This window comes from Petaurus breviceps, unplaced genomic scaffold (genome assembly GCF_028583685.1).
Source record: "Petaurus breviceps papuanus isolate PSGF00001 unplaced genomic scaffold, PetGlider_PUasm1.0 90879, whole genome shotgun sequence".
Classification (NCBI taxonomy): Eukaryota; Metazoa; Chordata; class Mammalia; order Diprotodontia; family Petauridae; genus Petaurus; species Petaurus breviceps.
Genome location: NW_027187368.1, coordinates 1,861,661 through 1,887,621, shown reverse-complemented (window position 1 = coordinate 1,887,621; position 25,961 = coordinate 1,861,661). Strand labels below are relative to the sequence as shown.

The 25,961-nt window shown below is 38.0% G+C and overlaps 1 protein-coding gene across 1 annotated transcript in view; it reads left to right on the top strand.

The window, feature by feature from the left end:
* Positions 1-25,961, top strand: part of MORN5 (MORN repeat containing 5) — a 54,922-nt gene that overhangs the window by 3,753 nt on the left and 25,208 nt on the right. The window contains 2 exon segments of the mRNA XM_069073755.1: positions 631-742; positions 3,244-3,375. Of these exon segments, the coding sequence (XP_068929856.1) occupies positions 631-742; positions 3,244-3,375 (244 nt within the window).

Genomic DNA, 25,961 nt, shown 5'->3' with positions numbered 1-25,961 from the left:
GAGAGGCTTTGAAGGGGAATGACATGGTAAGATCTATATTTTAGGAAGATAAATCTGACAGTAGTATATAGGGGAAACAAAAGATTGGCAGAAGACAAATAAGAAGGATATTCAAATCATATGGACAAGAAGAAATGAAAGTCTGAATGAGGATGGGAATAGTGGAAATGGAAAGGGTAGATTGATGCCAAGAGATATTGTGGATATGCAATCAATAGAGCTTAGTGACTATGGATATGGAGAAGAGAGAAAGAAAGTTTTTTTTTAAAGACTGGTATTAATATAGGTAACTGAAAAAGTGGGGGTGACACAGACATAGAAATATCAGGTCAAAAAAGTTATAGGGGCAAAAATGTTGAATTCAGATTGGGGTATGGTGAATTTGAAGTGTAGACAGGACATCAAGGTGGAGGTATCTAGTATGTATTTTGAGATATAATTCTAGAGCATGGGAAAGATGTAGATTTGTAAATCATCTTTATGTATATGCTTCTCCAACTGCAGACTGACCTTCCCCATCAGTGACCCTGCCCTTCCCCCCTTTGACACCATCCTTTTCAAGACCCCAAAGATGAATACTTACTCCCCAGGTCTCAGATTAATTAGACAGGCATATGACTTCTCTTTCAGGGGAAATACACCTTTGCTGATGGCCTAAAATACAAGGAAAAAAAATGGCATTACTGTGATGGCTATGACAGAAGATTTTACACTGAAATCTGTGAAGGCCTGAAGCCTGCAGGTACAAAAATCATTTTCCTTTCTGTAATTTAGAAGCTGAGTGGTGAGGATAGGGGTTGGGTTGTTTTTTTTTAAGTTTGTTGAGGTAAAACTAAAGAGTAGAAGAAAATAACAGAGTATCAACAGTGTAAACAATGTTTATGATAGTCTTGACAGGAAAATTTCCCCAATATGATAATTGTTCCCATTTCTATAGTATCTTGAGTTTAACACAGCACCATCTTAATAACAACTCTAAGAGTTAGGTAGTATAAATATATAATCATCCCCTCCACATCGCAACTTTCCCAGTTGCAGTTTTCATATATCACAGATTGGCTTAAGAAATTAAATGAAACTTTTTGGGGAGTTTTGTGGAAGCCACAGATGACACATGAAGTCCAGCAGACAACACAGAGCCTATCATCAAATATTTAGCCCAGATTTTACAATAAGGTAAAGAGCCATAAAAGCAAAAGAAAAAATTCAGACTTCTTTTACCCATTTTCTAGATCCCTGGGAGCTAAGTAGGGACCGATGCCATGTTCCTGATCCCCCCTATGTGGAAGGGATAACTGTATTAATGATTTTATAAATAAGGAGACTGGGACCCAAAGAGATAAAGAGACTTGCCTGAGGTTACAGCCGTATCTAGTAAGTAAGTAAGTCAGAAAGCATTTATTAAGCACTCATTGTGTGTCAAGCTTTATGCTCCCTATTGAAGATACAAATGAAGGCAAAAATAAACCCTTCCCAGATGGGAGAGACAACATGGAAATTAGGCACATTTAAACTATATACACAAAAGATAGTCATTTTAGGAATTCAATCCAATTCAATAAACATTAAGTGTCTACTATATACTCACTATATAAGCTCTGGGGATACAAAAAGAAAGATATTTCTTGCCCTTAAAGAGTTTATAATCTAATGGGGAAAGATAACACACAAAGGAAGCTGGAAGCGGGTTGGGAGTGGAGGAGAAGGGTGTTCTTGTTTTGTAGTGTAGAAACCAGATAGAGCAGCTAATGGCTAAGTGAAGTCCAAGTCCTGCCCTCTACAAAGGAAAGCGTTGGCAGGAGTTTGTTACTCCACCCCCCAGTCCTTCAGTTGAGGGGAGGGGAGACTGGGAGCTGTGAAATCCCAAAGCTTGAGTTAGAAGCATAGCGAAGATTAGAATAGAGGTAATGAGTTTATCCTGGGAGAGGCATTTTGTTCCATTGAATTGAAACCAGGCTGAAAAGCAGAAGCAGAGTGGATTGGAAAGGTAGGAAAGGCACCAGCTGGAGAGGCTGGGAAAGGTTTCCTGCAGCATGTGTACTTTGTGTCAAACCTTGAAAGAAGCCAGGGAAGCTTAAGAGGTAGAGGTAAGTAGGGAGAGCATTCCAGATATGGGGGATAACCAGTACAAAGGCAAAGAGACAGGAGAGGGAGAGTTGTGTGTGAGAAATGCAAGTAGGCCAATATAGATAGACCACAGAGCATGTGAAGGAAAATAAAGGGTAAGAAGACCATAAAGCGGTCAGATTATGAAAATCTTTAAATGACAAACAGAAGAGAGTAGTGGCTGTGGGAATGGAGAGAAGAGGGCATATATGAGAGATGCTGTGAAGGTAAAAATGGCAAGATTTGGCAACAGATTCATATGTGGGATGAGTGAGTGAAGAATTGAGAACAACCCTGAGGTAGCAATCCTGGGTGCCCGGGATGATGGAGGTGCCCTCTACAGTAATAGGGAAGTTCAGAGGGGGGAAGGATTTGAGGGGAAAAGCTAATGAGGTCTATTTTAAATAAATTGATTTTGAGATTCCTGTGGACCATCCTGTTCAAGATTTCTAAGTCAGTTGGTGATGTAGGACTAAAGCTTGGGAGAGTTAAATAGAACTGGGAATCATCTGCATAGACATGAAAATTTAACCATGGGAGTTGATGGGATTATCGAGTAAGACTGTATATATATTGAAGAGAGAAGAAAGACTGGGGTAGAGTTAATGAACATGACAAGATTGTAGAACCAGAAAAGAAGACATTAGAAAGGTAAGAGGAGAACCAAGAGAGAGCAGTGTCATAAAAGCCTAGAAAGAAATAAGTATTGAGGAGGTGGTGGTCTGCAGTGTCAAACACAGTACAGATTTTTCAAAGGGCATTAGATTTGACAATCAAGAGATCATTGGTACCTTTGGAGTGTCAGCTGAATAAATAATGAATGATTAGAACCCTTATCTTCTAGCCTCAACCTCAGTGTACTTTGCACTATCCTCTACAACACTTATGCTTCCTCCTCTTTAGCAACTTCTGATAGCATAAAAGAGTAATGGAGTATCAGAACCAAAAGAGACCTTAGAACATGAAATGTTACAGTTGGAAGGAAATTTAGAACACAGAGTACTAAAGCTTAGGAGGGGAAAAGTAGAACATAGACGCTAGAACTGAAGGGACCATATAAGAGATGCACTATGTGCTATAAATCTGGTTGTGTGATATAGTTCTTAGAGTGAATGAATCATGTTGTGTCCCTTTCAGGTATATCTCAGCTCACCAACATAGATCCACCTCGAAAAATTCCTGAAGGTTGTTATGATTGTGGAGATGGATTCTACGACCCAGAAACAAGGGTGATCAGAGACTACAAGAAGCGCTTCCTGAGAAATGCAGGTGTGCTCAATTCTTCTTCCCATCTCTCCATAAATAGATGTTTGTGGCAAAGGATAGGAAGATCATTGCAGGCAAAAAAAAATTGACTATCTAGCTATTATACCATCTCACTTGTCCATAATCTACATAATCTATGTGGTATAACTCCATGTATGATAAGAATATCCATGTTCTTACTACTGATCCAGAAAAAAATTTTTTTTTTACTAATGCCTAATATGTGGCCATCAATTCAACATTTATTAGAATGTTAGTTATAGAATGTTCTTGAAAAAAGAGACCTAAGAAATTATTTTAATATTGGAATAGATCTATGATCTTATCAGTGTGATCATTCCCTCCATGATACAGATCACACCTCGTCTACTCCATATCCTGTCGAGCTCTTGTCTGTGCCCTTCCTCAGTGGGCATTCACATTGCAAAAAGCTTTCCTTTAGATCTGCTGACATTGTGTAGATTATGGGTGCAGAACATGAGCTGTTATTCTTCAACCTTACTACATGAGTACCATACATTCTTTTCTAGCTATACATATCTTTGATGATAATCTTTATGCTGTTTCTTGTGTGTAGTTCTTTGAAGGCAATAAGCTACAGTCTATTTTATAACTGTCTGTTCATTCATGGTCTTGGGAGTGACCTGCTGGACTCTTCATTTCAGTCAAACTTGCTACTACCTCTTCATTAATCTTCTGTCTTGGACCTTGGATGCATTTGCACAAGTGGATCCCCCTGTGTGGGCTACAATCCTTGTCACTTCTGTTACTTAATAGCCTCTGCTCCCTCTAAGGCACAAGTCAGGAACTTGCTGGGTGAGGCCCTTCCTGGTTTCCCTATGCAGCATAGTCAGCAAGTCAGCACCTTCCTGGTCTCTTTTTCTTCACACATTGGTTTATACTATTTTATATTTATTTACTATTGTGACACTGCTAGTAGAATGTATGTTCTGTAAGGGTAAGGACTATCACATTTTTGTTTTTGTATCATTGGAACCAGAAATGCATTTCACTTCCCATTGCCAGCTCTTCATAAACATTTATTACATTTCATTGAATTAGATTCCTTAGAGAATCTTCTATGATTCATAGCCATATAGCTTCGTCAAGAAAATAATGACGTTAAAATTTTTGGATTTTGTTTCAAGGATAAGCTTGGGGTAACTGAAAGTACTGTGGAATTTTCCAAATAAAATCTAGTCAATCTATTTTCATATTCCTATTCAATTTTGTGCCCAGTTCATTGTCTGCTTGCAAAGATAGAGTAGCTCCATGCACTGTGTATACTACTGCATTTCATAATCTAGATCACTATCTTTATCTAATCAAGCCAAATTCTTTTGAATGACTTTAGTAGTCATTTGGGAGGCTTAGAAATGCTTTATGGTTTGAGAAAGGCAACATAATGTAATCTATAAGTAAAAGTATCTGGAGGACCTTATAAGCTACGGAATCTCTTTTATCTATAGTTTGTGCCGGACAGAGGCAGTTTGGTGTTACAGTGCATATAGAGGAATCAGGAACTCTAACCTCTGATACTTGCTAGCTTTGTGACTCTTGAGCAAGTCACTTAGCCTCTGTCTGCCTCAGTTTCCTCAATTGTATAATAGAGATAATAATAGCATCTTCTTCATGGGGTTAGTGTGAGGATCAAATGAGATAAAATTTATAAAAAGTTTAGCATAGTGTCTGGTAAATAGTAAGTGCTTAATAAATGCTTGTTTCCTTACTTCGTTCCTGGACATCCTTTAGGATGGTAACACCTATAGTGAGTATCATCTGCTTGTTTTGTGCCTTCTTGCTATTGGTAATCAAGATTATCAGTTTATCTGTGGTTTCATCAGTTTTATGATATTAATATAAGCATGTGAGAAATCTTGTTGATATATAAGGTTGATGATAAAACAATGCTTTTTTATAGTCAACAAATAATGTTTATAGTGGGATTTTGTATTCTCTACATTTTTAAGAAACTGTGTAACTGTCAAGATGTATTCTGTTTGGAGTGGTTAGGTGGCACAGTGAATAGAGCACCAGCCCTGGAGTCAGGAGGACCTGAGTTCAAATCTGGCCTCAGACACTTAACATAAAAACTAGCTATGTGGCCCTGTGCAAGTCGCTTAACCCCAATTGCCTTCCAAACAAGCAAAAAAAAAAGATGTATTCTATTGTCTAATATTATCTATAAAAGATGGCTTGTTTTTTATTTATTGTTTGGTTTATATTTTTAAATTGTTGTTTTATATTTTCATCAAGTATACCCTTGATAATATATAACTTACTATCATAAAGGTTTTGTAAAGATGAAAAGATAAACATGAATGAATCATTAGTTATTTTATCAATTTTTACTTAGCATTTATCTTTTTCAGTCTTTCGCTGCCCCCCTCACCCCCACATGCACTAGAAGAAAAAAAGGGAAAGAAATACAAACTCTTGTAACAAATAAGCATAGTCAAGCAATACAAATGTGCTGTTTAATCCATCCCTCTCTGTCATTAAGTGGGTAGCATTTTTCACCATTTGTCCTCTGGAATAAGGGTTGATCTTCGCATTGATCAGAGTTCTTAAGTCTTTCAAAAATTGTTCATTTTTATACTATTGGTGTTATAGTATAAATTACTTTCCTTGCCACAGAGATTTTTCCTATTTTACTCTTTCTCATCTACTCTTAACTGCATTGGATTTATTTGTGCAAAAAAAAAAAATTAGTGTTATATAACCAATTTGTACATTTTTTTCTTGTGTGATCTTCTCTGTCCCTTATTTGATCATAAACTCTTCCCCTATCCATAGATCTGAAAGGTGATTTCTTCTTTGTTCCTCTAATTTGTTTATGGTGTGACATTTTATATTCATTTGGAACATGTTTTGGTATGTGGTGTGAGGTGTTGATCTAAACCTAATTTCTAGCAGGCTGATGTTCAGTTTTTCTAGCAGTTTTTTGTCAAATTCTTACACCAGTCCTTACACTGAAGCAACTGTGTTTGCTTCTATATGATATGTACTTAATGTGTTCCACTAATCCTTTCTGTTTTTTAACCAGTGCTGAATTGTTTGGGTGATTACTGCTTTGTAGTATACTTTGAAATATGATACTACTCAAGTCTTTCCTTTCTGCTTCCTTCCTACTTTTTTTCATTATTTCTCCTGAGATTGATGATCTTATTTCCTGTGAGATTAATGACTTTTGTCCCTCCAGATGAATTTTGTTACAAAAGTATTCCTTTTTTAGTTTGCTTGATATGGCACTAAATAAGGAAATTAATTTAGATAGTATTATCATTTTTTATCATATTGACTTAGCCTACCAATGAGCAATTGATATTTTCCCAATTATTTAAGTATATATTTATTAAAACAGTATCTTGTAATTTTATTCATATAGTTCCTGTGCATATTTTGGTACATAGACTCCAAGTATTTTTTTATACTCTTCACTTTTTAAAATGGAATTTCTCTTCTCTTTCTTGCTACTGGGTTTTATTTGTAATATACAGAAATGCTGATGATTTGCATGGATTTATTTTACATCCAGAAATTCTGCTGAAGTTATTGTTTTAATTTATTTTGAGTTGACTCTCTAGGGTTCTTTAAGTACACCATCATATTATCTGAAAAAAGTAATAATATTGTTTTCATTGCCTCTTCTTGTTTCCTCAATTTCTTTTTCTTTATTGTATTGTTATAGTCAGCATTTCTAGTACCATATCAAATAGAAGTGGTGACAATGGATATATATCCTTGCTTAACCTCTGATCATATTAGAAATGACTCTAGTTTATCCCCGTTACATATGATATTGGTTCTTGGTTTTAGATGTATCTATTTATCATGATAAAGAAAAGTACACTTATTCTTAAATTTTCTAGTGTTTTGATCAGAATTAGTGTTGTATTTTCCCAAAAGTTTTTTTTCTGTGTCTATTGAGATAATTATATTGTTTTTGTAGTTCTTGTTATTAATAGGTCATTTATATATATATATGGTTTTTCTAATATTAAGCTAACTTTGCATTACTAGTATAATTCCAACCTGATCATAATGTATAGTCATTATGATATGTTGCTATAGCCTCTTTCCTAATAATTTATTTAAATTTTTAAAATCAGTGTTCGGGATATTGGTCTATAATTTTTATTCTCTGTCTTCAGTCTCCTGAGTTTAGCAATCAAGACAATATTTGTGTCATAGGAGGAATTTAGTAGGTTCCCTTGTATTGTTGCATTTCTTTTAGATTAAATTTTTTAAAACTTTAATTAATTTATTTACTTTTAGTTTACAACATTCAGTTCCACAAGCTTTTGAGTTCCAAATTTTCTCTCCCTTCCTCTCTTCCCCCTCCCCCACTATGGTGGCATGCAATCCGATATAGGTTCTATAAATACCTTCACATTAAACATTAGTCAAGTTGTAAAGAAGGATTATAATCAATGGAATGAACAATGAGAAAGAAGGAACAAAACAAAACAAAAAAAGAGAGAGAGCAAGTAGTTTGCTTCAATCTGCATTCAGACTCTGTAAATATTTCTCTGGGTATGGACAGCCTTTTCCATCATGAGTCCTTTGGAATTGTCTTACAACCTTGCATTGCTGAGATGAACCCAGTCTATCAAAGTCAGTCATCACCGAAACAATGTGTCTGTAATTGTGTACAATGCTCTCCTGGTTCTGCTTTTCTCACTCAGCATCACTTTATATAAGTCTCTCCAAGTTATTATGAAGTCCGTCTGCTCCTCATTTCTTATAGCATAATAGTATTCCATTACATTAATATACCACAGCTTGTTTAGCCATTCCCCAATTGATGGGCATTCCCTTGATTTCCAATTCTTTGCCACCACAAAAAGAGCTGCTATAAATATTTTTGTACATACGCGTCCTTTTCCCATTTTTATGATCTCTTTGGGATACAGTGCTAGAAATGGTACTGCTGGGTCAAAGGGTATGCACATTTTTTATAGCTCCAAATTGCTCTCCAGAATGGTTGGATCAGTTCACGACTCCACCAACCATGCATTAGTGTTCCAATTTTCCCATATCTTCTCCAGCATTTATCATTTTCCTGTTTTGTCATGTTAGCCAATCTGATGGGTGTAATGTGTGTAAGGGTTATGGGATTTAAAGATCTTCCATGCCCCGTTGGACTTGCTGACGTAGCAGGAAGGGGCGGAGCAAGAGGAAGCGGAAGCCAAGCTAGCGTCCCTTCGGTGGCTGGCGGTGGTGGTGACGGCGGCAGCAGCAGAGGCAGTGGCAGCGCGAAGCCCTTTTTGAGTTAGAACTGCTAAGGACTTTCTGCTAAGGACTCCTGCTGAGGACTGCCAGGGGCCGGAGCTGCTGGGAGCGCTCTTCCAGGACGCTGGGTGGTTGCTGTGAGTGGGGAGAGGAGGACCTTTGCCTGAGGTAGCCTGTTCTGTTTTAAAGGCTTGAAAATGTGGGTGCTTTCTACTTTATCTACCTGTGCCAATGTCATAACTACTCTGATGGCTTTCACTTTCTGGTTTTGGGACTCAGTCTTTTGGTATCTTAATAAATTTTCTAGTTTATTTCCTCATATGGCAAACATGACGTATTTTCTAATGGATAATTATATCAGCATATTTGTAATCTCTATAGGCATTGTGAATATGGCATTGCTGATACAATGTGGTACCTCAGAGTTGTTTTGATTTGCATTTCTCTAATCAATAGTGATTTAGAGCATTTTTTCATATGATTATAGATATCTTTAATTTCTTCCTCTGAACCTATTCATATTCTTTGACTATTTATCAATTGGGGAATGACTTGTATTCTTACATATTTGACTCAGTTCTCTGTATATTTTAGAAAGAGGCCTTTATCAGAGACAGTAGTTGTAAAAATTCTTTCCCAATTTTCTACTTTCCTCCTAATCTTGGTTATATTGTCTATTGTTTATAATTTGATTTATATTAAATTCATATTAATTAATCAAAAATATAATTTATTTGTTTATAATATTATATATTAATAACATATATTTCCTCCTAATCTTGGTTATGTTATCTATTGTTACTTTTGCAAACAATTGTATAATATAGAAATTAATTGTTCTTTGAATGTTTAGTAGAATTATTTAAGTTGTAAGTTTTATTAGTATCGAATTGGGCAAAATCAGTTTCTAATAATATACTTTATTTCTTCCCCATTTGTTGTGAATTTTTCTTTTTCCTTTTTGATACTGATAATTTGGTTTTCCTCGCAAATTAGCTAGTAGTTTACATTTTTATTGATTTTTTTAAATGGCCTTAATTTTATTTGTTAATTAATTTTTAATTTCTATTTTATTCATATCTTTATAATATCTATATTTTGGTATTCACTTTGGGTTTTAAAAAATTTCTTGGTTTTCTAGCTTTTTTAATATGTCCCTTCATTGATCTTTTCTATCTTTTGTTGAATAAAGTGTTTAGTGTTATAAATCTTTGCCTCAGAACTGCTTTGGCTACATCCTAAAAATGCTGGTATGTTGTATCATTGTTGTCATTATCTTTAATGAAATTATGATTTGTTTCTGTGATTTTCTCTTTGACTCATCAGTTCTTTAGAATTAAGTGAAATATTTAGCTTCCAATTAACTTTTACTTTATTTACTGGACCATTATTCAATATAATTTTTAAATTTTGTTTCATTTGTTTGCAGATAAATACTACAAATATTTATTTATTCATTTATTTTATTGAATTATAGAAACATATAAATGATGTGTTTAATATTACTCTTTTTCTGCATTTATTTGTGAGGTTTTAATGCCCTAATAAAGGTCTTATGACTGCTGAGAAATATGTATGTTCCTTTCTTTTTTTTATTGCTTTTTTGGGGGGAAGGGCAATTGGGGTTAAGTGACTTGCCCAAGGTCACATGGCTAGTAAGTGTTAAGTATCTGAGGCTGGATTTGAACTCAGGTCCTCCTGACTCCAGGGCTGGTGCTCTATTCACTGCTCCACCTAACTGCCCCCATGTGTTCCTTTCTATTCATTGCCTGGGCTCTATCATATCTAACTTTTCTAAAATTCTTTTCAGGTCTTTGCCTTCTTTCTTGTTTATTTTTGGTTAGATTTGTTTAGTTCTGAAAGAGGTATACTGAGACCCTCCAGTATTATAGTTTTACTCTCTATCCCTATTACTAATTTAGTTTTTCCTTTAAATATTTAGATGCTATGCCATTTGCTTACTGGAGTCAGAGCAATAGCACTGACAACCTGTTCTTCACCATTGTCTGAGATCCCCTCTCCTGGATAGAGAGGTACACCTAAGATCTAAGTCTCAGGTCTCCTCTGGAGACAGGAGTGACCATCCTGAATTGCTGATCTCTGCTAAGATGTCAAGAATAAGATTCCTTCTTCTGGAAATTAGAATCTGAGTGGTCACTATGAGTCCCTACTTCTCACCTGGGAGTTAAGATTCCCTCTTCTCTGGGTTTGGGTTTGGAAAAACAATGCTGAGGCTCTATAGCCCTTGGGGGCTGAGTCTCAAGAATGGGATAGAGCTACAGTCCCTATCTTTAGGAGCTGAGTTGTAGTGGTCAGGGAAGCAAGAGATTCACTACTCCACCTTCTTGGCTGGTCTCCAATGAACCATTCATTGTTTATATCCTTTGTATTACATTTTTTTGGACATTAGTAAAATGTTTGTAATTTTTTCTAGTTGCTTGGTATCTGTCAAATATCTTGAGAATCAGTCCCCCTTAAACTTGACAGAGAAAGAGAGATGATAGTCCAGGTACAAAAAACAATATAAGTAAAGAAATGGAGGCAGTAAAGCATTGGGGATGTTCAGGGACAGAATAATCCAGTACAGTAGGCACAACTAATGCATGGCATAAAGGGGAGAAAGGCTAGAAAGGTAGAGTGACTCTGTTAGTTCCTTCAAGTGCTAACATTTTATGCTCTAACGCTCTCATGCGTTTACATTCTATGTTCCAATTTTCCTTTAATCGCTATGGTTCAATGATCTAGGATAGAAATAGCCAAGAGATATTTTGGTTGCAATATTACAGGACATATAGAAATGTAAGGGTCTTGCAAACCACTAAATGTGGGTCTTTGTTCTTTGCTACCTAGTCATTAAACTTGATTCACTTTATCTATACCAGGAACTCATCTGGACTTCAGTCTACCCTAAAATAGAATTTGCTTGATTCTTAACCACCTTTTATTTTCCCTAAGGTTTCTTTCTAGCCCTGCACTCATAAACTCATTCTGTAAACAATGCATTTGTGGAGCAGAGAGAAGCATATTTCTATGGACTGCTGGCTATTCCCAAGAGCGGGCACCTGAATAAACAACATGATCAAACCAGGTCATAAGTTTGATTATTGAAATGATCCCAGAGTAAACGGGTACACTCAAATACTGCAATTTAGAAAGCAAATATGACTTGAGTGTGTCACATAGTCTGAACACCTCTAATTTACATGAGTCAACAAGGTGGGCGAAGAGCAGATAAACTGTCTCTAATTAACCTTTCCTTCTAAACCAAAATTCCTCTGTTCCATCTTGATTTCATTTTGGCCTGTGAAGAAATTACCCTTCTCTTTCTGGTACTTAGGAATTATATGTGGGTATAACTAACATTCTACATTCCATGTTCTAACATTCCGTAGTCTAAAGGACTTTCCAGCTATAACATTTTTAGCCATAAGGTTCTTCTGGCTCTACATTTTATTTTCTAATGCCCTCCTAGCTCAAGCATTTTATATTCTAAGGTCCATTCCAACTTGATCATTCTAGGGTTCTATAAAATTCTTTGTCTTAGATTGATGGTTACAAAGTACAGGATAAAGTCCATTCTGCTTCCTGACTTAAATGGCAAATGAGGAATGTAGTTGGGGAAAATCTTACAAAAATGGTTAGCCATGAAGGATGATTAGGATTTCATAAAATCTTAGATGTGGAAGGTATCTCAGTCTAACCCATATCTAAAACATAGACACCCTCAATAATAATCCAGTCTTAGTGACTTCCAATAATGGGGAATTAATTACTTCTTAAGGTAAACCATTTTATGGAAAGCCCTAATTTTTAGAAAGTTGAATATAGATTCCCCATTATGCCCAATGCCAGGGTCTTCTGTAGGATAAGTAAGGAACCTCTACCTAGACCAGACTTTCCTACCTTCTTGTGCCTTTTGGGATCTCACAAGTCTCTTATCATCATCTACTATGAGGTTGAACCTCAAGGGAGAAGGTCAAACAGTATAATCTTGGGTTTCCCTCAACAAACTTCAGTTACTTATACTTTCTGCCTGTACTTACTGTTCAGTGCTTTACATACTCTCCTCCCCTTATACTTACCCCATCCCAGTAATTCTGAATCACTGGTAGCCTGTGTACAAACCGTGTTTCCCATCTTTGACTCACCACTTCTTCATGTTTATCCACCTCAATCCTACCCCACAAAGTTCCATGCCAGATCTGCCCTTCCCTTCTACTGTACCCTCTAGAATGACTGCTCCACATTGAATTAACTTCCCTTTATCTTAAACCTATTTCTTTCTCCTTCCTTCATTTGACCTTCACTAAAACAGGGTTCCCTATGACACCACTTCCCTTTGCCAACCTTTCTAAGTACTGGTTACACTACATCTCAGGCTGCCAACTTGTAAGCTTTAAGTACTCCCAAAATAGTCTGATCCAGGGCAAAGTCTGATCCCTGCCATTCTGATCTGAACTCTGCAAGTTTCTGCCTTGGTTTGGTTCTGTGAAACACTCTTGTTGGCTTGAGTTTGGTCAGAAGTCCCATTAGACTGCTGCTGGACTCAGATCTAACTGAATTCTCTCTTCAGTGTAGTCCCATTTCCTCTGTTTTTTGTACAGCATGAGAATGGCTGCATAGTAAAATTTTATTTATTTGAATACAGTGTCAACAGCATTTAGTTTAACACTTCAATTCTCTGTAATTTCATCAGTGAGTGTACTAAAATGTATTACAATTCTTTAATAAATTTGTAGATGACTTCAAGAGTTGTCATGGCTAAAAATATCATGATTTAGGAGACAACCTGATGAATCTTTCTGAATTTAACTAGGCTAGTTGCCAGATAACAGACATACAGTCTCTCACTTGCTCTATATTGAAAGCATTACCAATTTGATAGGACATGCCCAGAACTTATGCTTCACTAGAATAGCCTTCAGGAACACAGGGTCACCACCATTTCATGATAAGTTCTCAGAATAAGACATTAGTGAAGGCAACATTTATTGATCTACTAAATGGAAGCCCAATAGTAGACAATATTATGAAGTTGGAGGAGTTTTTTTGGCCACCCTTACCCTGATCTTACTTTATCTGTATACATATGGACAGTAAGAGGAAACAGGAAATAGAGAAACCGATCACAACCCTGATATAGAGGCATGTTACTAATGATGTGGGACTTCAGGCATCCAGACATATACTGGAGCTTTCTCTCTTTCTGACAAAAGTGGAGCAGTAATATATATTTTTTAAGCAATTGGGGTTAAGTAGCTTGCTCAAGGTTACACGGCCAGTTATTTCTGGGTGTGGTGCTAAGTATCTGAGCCTGGATTTGATCCCAGGTCTCCCGACTCTGGCGCCGGCACTCTTACTCACTGCACGCCACCTGGCTGCCCCTGAAGCAGTAATATCTTGACTTACCTTAATGATGATAATGATACCTCAAAATATGGAGGAACAAAGAAGGGGAAATTTTATTCTGAATCTGATTGTTCCTAACAGGGAGGAACTGATCTCTGTAGTAGGAGTCATGGGAGATTTAGGAGAAAGTACATGTTCATCCTAGATGTGAGGAGAGCAGATTTCAAACAGTGGATCTTCTAGACTATAATGCTGTAGGATTAGTCAGCCCAGGGGAATTGAAAAACTCCCAAGAATAAAATTCTTAAGACATTAAAAAAATTCCTATAAAGAAGAAAAAGGGCAATTGTTCAAAGACTATATATGACTGCACATGTGATTCACCAATCAACTTAAATTTTTAAAAGAAATTAAAGAAGATAGAAGCAAAAGATAGATACAGGATAAAGACTAAAGCATAGCATGATGATATATGAATAGTGTCAAGGGGCTAAAGCTCATAATAAACTGAAACTGGCAATGAAACCCAGGACAAAAAAGGGTGTTTTTATTATTATTAGTATTCTGTTTTTGAAAGTTTTTTTTAAAGCTATGGTAGGGCAAAGGGAAAGATCAATAGAAGGGTATGACCGCTCTTCAAGGCAGATGGGATAACAAATAGAAGAGTTCTTCAATTATCACTTTGCTTTTGTTTTCTCTGTCAAGGAGAATGATCTTTGGATGGACAAGGACAGAACAAATATAGCTAATAGGGAAGTCAGTACCCCAAATGGGTAAGGAGACAGCCTCCAGCTGCCCATCGCTATTTGGGTCATTTGGCCCAACTAAACTGAATCCTCAGATACTGAAAGATGTGGTTGCTGAACTATTGTTAGTTATCTTTGAAAGATTTTGGAGACCAAGAGAGGGCATATGGGACTAGAGGTCAAACATTATAGTTTTCACAAAGCAAATAAGAAGCAAAAGGAGTCTGCAAATTCTAGTCCAGGGGGCTTGATGCATATCTCTGACAAAATTCTAGAAATTATCATTAAAGGGATAGTTACTGAACATGGAAAAAAAAAAGGAAGCTGTGATCTCAAAGAACCAACATAATTTGATCAAGAGCGGATCATACCAGACTAATCTTATTTCTGTTTTTGACAGAGCTTCCAAACTTGTTGATCAGGGAATGCTACAGATAGTTTACCTAAATTTCAACAAAATGTTTGATAAAAACTCTCATGCTATTCTCATGGATAGGTGGGAAAATGTGGGTCAATTCCATAATTAATAAATTGTTAACGAATAGGAACAGCAAGTTTTCAGAGGAAGAAATCTAAACTATTTATAGCTATTTGAAAAAATGCTCCAAATCACTAGTAATTAGAGAGAGGCAAATTTTAAAAACTCTGAGGTTCCATCCCATACTAACAAGATTGTCAAAGTTGACCCCCAAAAATGACATGTTGGAAGGTCTGTGTGGAAGCAGGTACATTTCTGTTAGTAGAGCTATAAACTAGTCCAGCTATTCTAGAAAGCAATTTGAAACTAATACCCCTGAAATTATTAAACTTGCCCTTTGACCCATTGATATCACTGCAAAGCCCTATACTGCAAAGAGATCAAAGAACAAGGAAAGTCACATATATGTACAAAAATATTTATAGCTTTTTTTGTGTTTGCAAAGAACTAAAAACTAAGGGGGTTCCCATCAATTGAAGCATAGCTAAATAAATTATGGAATATGAATGTGAAAGAATTCTGTTGTGCTATAAGAAATTATGAAGGAAATGGTTTCAGAGAAGTCTGAGAAGACCTATATGAACTGTTATAGAATGAAGTAAACAGAACCAAAATAACAATATATATGACATTATTATACAACTATTTATAGTTGCTGTCCTTCACTCTTGAAGAGGACCAAAATGGCATCACTGTGTTAGAGTCAAATTACAGTGTGTACAACTGTGGCCGATCAGACCAGTATGAGTTCAGAATGCTCTTTCACAGGTGGGGCACAAATAGTTCATGTGAACGTTTGGGGTGGATTCTCTAAATTTGCGTATCTCACATTTCTTTTGAGCTAGTTAAATTCTGCTTTACTCATAAAGCACAGCACCTTCTCTGACTAGGGCACGCCATGCTGGGCAGTCCTGTTCCAGTGTCTCCCATGTCACATAATCAGTTTCAAAGCTTTGTTTTGTTTGCAGGGAGGAAGGCAGGGCAATTGGGGTTAAGTGACTTGCCAAGGTCACACAGCTAGTAAGTGTTAAGTATCTGAGGCCAGATTTGAACTCAGGTCCTTCGGACTCCAGGGCCAGTGCTCTATTTGCTGTGCCACCTACCCACCCTAGTTCCAAAGTTTTTAAGAGAAACCTTGAGTGTCTTTGTGTTGATTTTTCTGCCCATCATGTGAGTGCTTGCCCTGTGTGAGTTCTCCATAAAATATTCTTTTAGGCAAGTATATGTTTGGCATTTGAACATGTCCAGCCTATCATAGTTGCACTCTCTGTAGTAGAATTTGAATTCTTGGCAGTTCAGTTAGAGAAAGGATCTCAGTGTCTGGTATCTTATTCTACCAGGTCATCTTCAGAATTTTCCTGAAACAATTCGAATGGAAGCAATTCAGTTTCCTGGCATGGCACTGGTAGACTGTCCAGGTTTCATAGGCATACAACAATGAAGTTAGCTCAATGGCTCTGTAGACCTTCAGTTTGGTAGTTAGTCTAACACCTCTTCTTTCTTACACTTTCCTTCAGAGCCTCGAAAACACTGAGCTAGTTCTGGCAATGCCTAGATCAGCCTTATTAGCAATGTGTACATCCCTAGAAAGTATACTGCCAAGTTAAGTGAACTTCGTGTTAATTGTTAGGCCAAAATTAGCACAAGCAGCAAATAATCCATACTTTGGGTTTGTTTTTTTTTTAAGCAATCAGGGTTAAGTAACTTGCTCAAGGTTACACGGCCAGTTATTTCTGGGTGTGGTGCTGAGTATCTGAGCCTGGATTTGATCCAAGTCATCCCAACACTGGAGCCGGTGCTCTTACTTGCTGAGCCATCTGGCTTCCCCTAAGCAATTGGGGTTAAGTAACTTGCTCAAGGTTACACGGCCAGGTGTTTCTGGGTGGGTGCTAAGTGTGTGAGCCCGGGATTCGATCTCCAGGTCTTCTCAACACTGGAGCCGGTGCTCTTATTTGCTGTGCTACCTGGCCGCCCCAACAATCCATACTTTGATGCATCTCAGCTTCAGAGGCTGCATTGAGTGCACAATCACCTGTGAACAAAAAATCATGCACCATCACTCCCTTCCCTTTGGTCTTGGCTTGTAGCCTTTTCAAGTTGAAGGATTTACCATCAGTGTGGCTGACCTTGATGCCATGTTCATCCTCATTCAAGATATTTGTCAACATGGTTTAAAACATCATGCTAAAAAGCATGGGAGCAAGCACACAACTTTGTTTCACTCCATTGATGACTAGGAAAGCATGGGAGCATTGTCCATTATCCAGAATCCACACAAGCATGCCATTGTGACGTTACAAACAATACTGATGAACTTCTCTGGGCAAGAAAATTTTGACATAATTTTCCACAAGCCCTCATGACTGACAGTATCAAAGGCCTTGGTCAGATCTATAGATGTTGCGTATAGACCTCTATTCTGCTCCTGGCATTTCTTCTGGAGTTGTAGTGCAGAAAACACCATATTGACCATTCCTTGGCCCCTTCTGAAGCCACACTGGTTCTAAAGCTGATGACCATATTCCAGGTGAAGAATCAGCCTATTAAGGAGGACTCTGGCAAGAATCTTGCTAGTAATGACTAAAAGAGAGACGCCCCAGTGATTGTCACAGGACAGTCTATTTCCTTTGCCTTTATAATAAGAGATGGACAATGGAGGCATCCTTGAATTCCTGGGAGATAACCTCCTCTTGCCATATAACCTGGAAAATTTCGCTCAACTTTTGTATGAGCAATGGACCCCCCCCCACACACACACACACAGACACACACATTGTAAATTTCAGCTGGAATAGAATCAGTACCAGGTGCTTTGCCACAAGAAAGAAGCTTAATGGCATTCAAAATCTCTTCAGTTGGAACTTTAGTTAGGAAGGGATTGACTTCAACCTGAGGTAAATGGTCAATGGCTTCAACATTAATTGATGATGATCTTTTGAAAACACTATGGAAGTGTTCAGCCCATCTTTCCAGGACCATTTCCTTATCACCAATCAATGTGGCTCCATCAGCAGGCCCATAAATACCTTCAGGGAACATAAAAGCACTTTGGATTGTTACTATCAGTGAAAAACTGAATTTCATCTGCCTTCTTACCAAACCAAGCATCCTGCATCTCTGCAAGTTTTCTTGCTTTTCTTTTTTTTTTTTTGGAGGGGGGAAGGTAGGGCAATTGAGGTTAAGTGACTTGCCCAAAGCCACACAGCTAGTTTTGTGTTAAGTGTCTGAGACTGGATTTGAATTCAGGTCCTTCTGATTCCAGGACCAGTACTCTATTCACTGCACCACCTAGCCGCCCCATGCAAGTGTTTTTGTACTTTATTTTTGATGGAATTAAATATTGCCTTCTTAGAGATAAATGAAGTATCCTACTGATAAACCCTGTGGAGTTCTTTTTTTTTTTTTTTTTGGAGGGCAGTTGGGGTTAAGTAACTTGCCCAAGGTTACATGGCTAGTATTTTTGTGTGGGTGTTAAGTGTCTAAAGCCAGAACCAAACTCAAGTCCTCCTAACTCCAGGGCCGACTCTCTACTCACTGCGCCACCTAGACGCCCCAACCCTATGGAGTTCTTATTCTTCATTTAGCAGCTTCTGAATTTCCCCATTATTTTCATCAAACCCGTCTTGGTGATTGCTAGTGTTCTGACCTAGATGAAAATGCAGTACTATGCACCAAATCTCTGAAAGCTGCCCACTCCTTTTCTGCTCCACTCTTACCAACTGTGTGTTGGCTCAATTTTCCCTCCAAGTTAGCAACAAACTGTTCTAGCTCAGAGAAGTGCTCTAATCTGCTGACATTAATTCTTCTGGTAATCATTTTGCCTTGGGGCCAGTACTTTTGTTGAATGGGAATATTTAACTTGGAGAGGATAAGTCTATGATCAGTCCAGTACTGTGCACCACATATTGCCTTCATCACTCTCACATCCTGTCTGTCTCTTCTCCTTATGATCATATAGTCTATTAAATGCCAATGTTTTCTGTGAGAAGTTTTCTTGTAGTTAGGTTAAGTGGAAGACAGTGTTAGTCATGAGATCTTCAGTAGTAAGTGATCATTGCTGTTGCTGTTTCCAACTCCATTCCTCACAAGGACTCCCTGCAATGTTTGGTAGTCTGAGCCTACTCTAGCATTAAAGTCTCCCAGAATTATAAACTTATCCTCTTTAGGCCATTGATGATAAGAGTGTCCAGGTTTTCATAATTTTTTTTTACTTCATCAGGGTTTGTCATGGTGGAAACATAGGCAGTGATGATGGTGGCATGGCATTTTCCTGCAAGTGGCAATCACATTGTCATAACTCTGTTGTTTATTCCTTTTGGTAGGCATACAAACTTGACTAGATATGTTTTGATTGCAAAACCAACCATTTTACAGCATTCCTCTTCACTGTGACCATTCCAGAAAAACATGTATCCAGCTCTGACTTCAGTTAACTGGATTTGCCAGCCTTGTTTCACTCAGGGATGCTATTTGGATGTGATACCTACTGAGTTCTCTTGTCACAAGAACTGTTTGTCTTTCGGATCTACTGATTTTATGTTATCTCTAAGTGTGCACACATTCCATGTGCCAATGGTGAGTGGAATCCTCTTTGCAGAAGTTTTTATACATTTTTTTCCATTTTGACCACAGGGTAGGATCCTCATCTGCCAAGGTAATCAGGCCAGGGTTGGGTAAGCACACAATTTTTAGGGCACCTTTTTTAGCCCCTTCCTCACACCAGGTGGTGAGCAGTGAAATCTTTAAAAGGCTCCTCAGACACACAGGGGGCTGCCAAATCCCACTGCTGCTTCCAGTGAGAAGACAACACTATGTCCTGTGCAGCATTGCGACTACAGCTCTCAGTGTATCAGTACCTGCTGCTATGTCACTTGCCTGTCACCACAGGACTTTAGATAGGTGAAATGGTAAAATAGTATGGCTGATGTCTTTTGACTCATGTGTAAATTGGATGAGGCAGAATTGCACAAAGTCGTTAGCCTCACTCTCTCTTCTAGAATCATCACAGTTCCATGGCAGGACAGAATCAAGACAACTGGTGATGGCTCAAGATGCAGTGGCATCTTCAATGTCTGACCAAACTCTAAGAGCTCCACAGTGCCTACTTCGGCTGCCTTCATGGCTGTTGGAACAAATTGTTCTCATCTGCCCATTCTACTAGGGTATGTCTTCATTTGCTTAGGGTAGAAACCCTCCTAACTCACAATAAGTTTGGGACCCCTCAGTTACCCTCAACCTGGTTTAGACTGTCTGCAGAAAGGGTTTACTAGGGTCTGGCCACCATGCATGCTGCAGCTTCTTGGAGCCATAGGTGAGACTTAGGTGGATCAGATGGACACCAATGGTAGAAAGCAGTCCTGAAAAGGGCTTGGCAGCCCTCACACCAGAGGTACTCGTCTTCCCTGAACACACCACACACCCCTACACAATCATTTATACAACAAAACAAACAACTTTGAAAGATTAAAAACTTTGACCAATGCAATGACCAACCACAATTCCAGAGGACTGATAATGAAATTATCATCAACCCTTATGGTTAAGGGCCCACCATCTCTGCCACTGATAACAATAACACTGACTAACTGGCACCTATGGGGCTGAAAGTTAGCCTGACTGGAGCATCAAAGCATCCTGAAGGAGAGACTGGAGATGGCATGTGTGTTTGGTGTATCATGATGAGGCATCAAACCACCATCACCTCAACTATCACCTTCCCTCAGACCCAGGTATAAAAAATCCAGGACCCTGAGCCCAAGAGATCCAGGAATAGCCGTGTCCACCCTGACAACTGGCCATACTTCCAACGTCTCCAACCTCCACTATCTTCATGCTGGGAAAATACTCTTGTGGGAAGAGGGGAGTAACTATCTCCACAACCATCAAAACAAACTGATGACCAACAACCGTAGATAAGAAGATAAGCTCAAGAGCTACAGGAATAGCAGTGTCCTTCAGACTACCAGTCTTGTCTCCATACTGGCCCCCTACAGACATCATTCAGGAAAGCAACCCCCTTGGAAATAAGTCCTGGCAGCTACCCATGCAGATATTATAGTCTTTGCCTCCTCAACAGCAACAGCTACTCAAGGAAAAGTTCTTGCTACCAACGTTCTTGTCACTGTCAAATGGTTCAACATCAGAATTAGGTACAGCTTTATCAATGAAAATGACATTAAGGAAGATGCATTACCACGTGCTTTGCCCCTTAACCTAAGGGACCACTGAAACTTTCTATTTGACCTGCTGAAACCATAAACATGACCTCTCTCCTTCCCAGAATGTGAGCTCCTTGAGAGCAGAGACTATATTGCTTTTCAATTTGTATCTCTTATCACTTAGCATAGTGCTTTGTACATAATAAAAGCTTAATAAATGCTTTCTCATCTATCCATTCATTCACATAACAGCATGATAGCTAAAAAAAAAACACCTCAGGTTGTACTGAGAGGCATATTGTGCATGAATAAGGAATTAATAGTTTTGCTGTATTATGCCATGGTCAGACTCTATCTGGAGTCCTGTGTTCCTTTCTGGCCACCAAATTTTAGCAAGGGCATTGCCAAACAAGGGTATCCAAGGGAAACCAGGCTAGATGGTGAACAGTTTTGACTTCATACCACTCATGACTTTGAAGGACCTGGGGATGTTGAGCCTAGAGAAGAGAAGATTGGGATATGATAGCTGATTTAAAGTATTTAGAGATGTCATATGGAAGATGGCTTCAACTTTTTCTCCCTGATACCAGAGGAAAGAAATGGGACAATAGGCAGAAGCCTACAGAGAAGTGAATTTAGGAGTGGTGTGAAGAGAAGCTTCCTAACAACAAGAACCACCCAAAACTGGAATGGGCAACCAAGCAGATAGGGGGTTCCTCTTCATTGGAGGTCTTCAAGCCAAAAACTGGATAACTGCATATCTGTTTTGTGCTAGGGGGTATTCTCTCTGAGGTACGGTTAGGATTAGATGGTTCTCACTAACTCTAAAATACAGTCATCATAGATCATAGATATCTCAAGTTTGCTGAAAGAAGTTATAGAACAGAGAACACTAGAATTTGAAGGGACCTGGGAAAAATGTTTTAGTGATTGAAAGGACCTTAGAGGTCATCTAGTCAAACCCTTTTATTTTCCAGTCGAGAAAAAAAAGTCTTTTCTTTTACTGTGCATTTTTTGTTTGGTTTTGTTTATGAAACATAATACTATATTTAATTCATTATACGTCAGTGGATTTATAATCTCATTAATGTGAGTATTCCCTCTATCATTACAGATTGCCACCCATCCATGCCTTCTCATTCTATGTAATTCTTGTTCATGCTATTCCATAGATACTCCACAAAGGGTCCCCCTAATATGCTACAGGCCTTTTCCTAAGTCTTTTTACATTTTACCAAATGAGTACTTGGATCTATTTCTTGTTTTTGCCACATGACTAGTCCCCCCCTTCCATACGATCATATAGAACATTTTCTTGATGATATCCCTGGTTCGGGGATGGATGGAAGCCAGTTCTAACTGGTTTGGGAGAGCTCATTGTTAAATTTTCATTGTGAGCATTAATTCCTCAAAAATTGGCAATTGCTACAAATCAGAACTTGATTTATTGTTCTTTTGATTATTTAGATTTAAAAAAATATCACTAATTCAGATTAAGTTTAAAAGTGTGTATGCATTATTTTTTTTTCTTAGAGCCCAGTTAAACATTTATCAGTACATTCCTATGTTTCACAATAAACATTGCTTGAGTCCAGCAGGAGTGTAAAGAAGGCTGGGGGAATGAAGTTCTCAGTAAAGTTGGAAGCCTGGTAACTGTAAGCTAATAATAACAATAACAAAACAATAATAATAACTGACATTTATATAGTGCTTTAAAGTTTTTACACCCATTGTCTCACAACACTATTGTCCTTATGCCACTTTTTGTATGGAAATATGTTACAACCTACTTTTACCCATCAGTCATCTTTTTATTATTCATTGATGATTCCAACATTAATTCTTCGCATAGTGTGATCTTCCAATGTTTGCAACTATGAAGCATCAGTAGGAGAACATTTTTGCTAAAGATAGGACTTTATACCACAGAGCAGCTGGACTTAGCCACTTGCTATCTTTAAAAACAGTACACAGTTTCTCAAGTGTAATCCAGTCTAATCTCTTCCTCTTTAATTATGAGTCCAATTTAGTGTACATCTGTAATGCCTGTATCAGACATATGAACCACCCAAATGCATGGTCTAGGGCCCAGAGGTTCCCAAACTTATTTGTCCTGCCACCCCCTTAAAAATACTCAGAACCCCCCTGGAATCTACTTTCTTTAACCCTTTAATATTGTTTTTAAAAACTTGTGTCATTTCAAACTACTGCCACCCCCTTGGATTGTTCCAGCGCCCCCTGGGGGTGGTATTGCCCACTTTGGGAACCTATGTAGGCAATTGGCATTTTTCATTCATTTAGATTTTCTTGTATGGATGGTTAGCCAAGTCTCTTGTGAGTATCCATGGATCTCATCATGGAGGCTCTATAATGTTCTAGGGCTTAATACAATAAACACAGTGACATCCACTAGTAAGAACACCTGAATTGCCTCAGCATCTCTAGGGAATTCCTCTTCTGTTTGTGCTTTGTTTAATCATCTTCCATCACTGTGGCAAATACCTTTGAGGAACATACATTTTCCTGTTATTCTAAATCAATATTATCCCTGGCCTCCATCTCTTTCCATTTTGCAGGAAGGTCATGTTTGCTGATTTATCAATTTATAAGGTTTTTTGACCTCTTCATTGTGGCATCTGTTTTATATCTGTTAAAACTTTTGCAGGAAAAAACTGATCATCAAGTCTAATATTGTTGCCTTTTCCCATTTTTCTTCATCAATAGCTCATTTGAATAGGTAAGGAGAAGGATGTTGTGGTTGTTCAGAGAGTATTTTTTTTAAATTGGTCTTCTAATTTGATGTTGATTTTGACCATTTCTCTAAATTATCAACAATTTCAGTATATTCAACAAATTGATGCTAATATGACTCCCCATTCATTTCCTGTTAGTACATATTGTCAATTTCATTTTTTAAAGATATTTTTCAATGTTTCTTATGTGTTGCACCTTTTGACTCTTTTTCTGGAAAAAAGCATTACTGACCCTTGAGGCTTCTGAGTAGTCTAATTTTATACCTCATATTTCTCAAACCTGAACCATACTTCCCAACTTTTTTTGCCATCACCACTTGGGATCATGTGCTAATTGAAGTTACTGAGTTTCAAAGTATATATTGACTTGATTTGGAGGATTTAAAAAATCTATTCATGGAATTCCTCAATTTCTTCAGTCTAACAGATGTTGTAATTATATTCATGATGATCTTTTTTTTTTTTGCTTATGTCCCTCATGAGCACTGCAAAATAGGATGACCCTTTGTCCTCTGAAATCCTCTTTCTCTTTGTCTTTGAGTGCATGACAAAACAACCTCCCTCCCCTAACAATATAGAAAGCTTACAATTAGTTTAATTTTTATAAATGGTCTGAAAACTGTGATTCTTAGCCTCTTTTGCACTTATTGTACCTTGGCTGATTACTGTATAGGTAAGAACAAGGGTCTAATATCTAATGTATTTCAACATTATAGATTAGTATATACCAGGGATGGGGAACCTGCAGCTTCAAGGCCACATGTGGCCCTCTAGGTCCTCAAGTACAGCCCTTTCATTGAATCCAGACTTCTCAGAACAAATCTCCTTAATAAAAGGATTTGTTCTATAAAATGTGAACTCAGTCAGAAGGCTGCACCCAAGGACCTAGAAGGCCGCATGTAACCTCAAGGCCACAGGTTCCCCACCCTTGGTAAATACCAATTAAATAGATAAGGTAAAACATTAAAATCACTATGAGATGCATATATAAAGATTTACTTATGAGTCAGTTAGTGCCAACTCAACTGGACAAACAGATCTTGAGGCAGAGAAAATGAGGCTAGTAGCAAGTCATCAAGTTGGGATGGTTGTAGTTCAGGATTTCAAGGGGGATGTAAAATTCTGGAGCACAAACATAGTACTTGGCTAGGTAGGAGCTGGAGCCCTGGAATACAGCTCTTCTTTGTAGCTAGTTGGCTGAGCATGGAACCAAAAATCAGATATTTTTATCAGTTAATGGGACCAGATTTATGTAAAGACAACAAAGCAAATCCACACTTGGATCAAGAACAAAAGCCAAGAACTGTCTGAAAAAGAACTCAGGACACTTTGGTTACTGACATCAGCCCTGCATATTGTGATAGAGTATAGTCCTCAAGGAGTATGCTGCTATGTTAGTGCCTGGGGCACCTCCGTCTTACACATGGGATCCCCAGAAACGTATCTGCAGGTTCAAGTTATTGTGTGGTTCTGTGTCCATTCAGAACCATAGTACATGAGCCCCCACTGCAAAACAATGCATTTCTTCTCACTAGTCCTCTAGGGGACACAATTAGTAAAGGCAAATACGTTCAATGAAACAACATAGTAAGAAAATTAACAGTGGAAAACTTTCCTCATAAATTTGAGGTACACTCTCCAACAGCTATGCACATGATCAGTGGGAAGAGTAGACACACAGTTGGATCATACGTGAGAGATGCGCATGTGGGAGAGCACACCTCTGAAGAACACACATGGCCAGGAAACAAGCATAGAGAGATCACTCCCATCTCATGCTGCAAGGGTGCGGATGTCCTCAAGTAATGTTACTGTGTAGTCCTGTCCGTCCGGGCTTGTCCTCAAGTAATGTTACTGTGTAGTCCCGTCC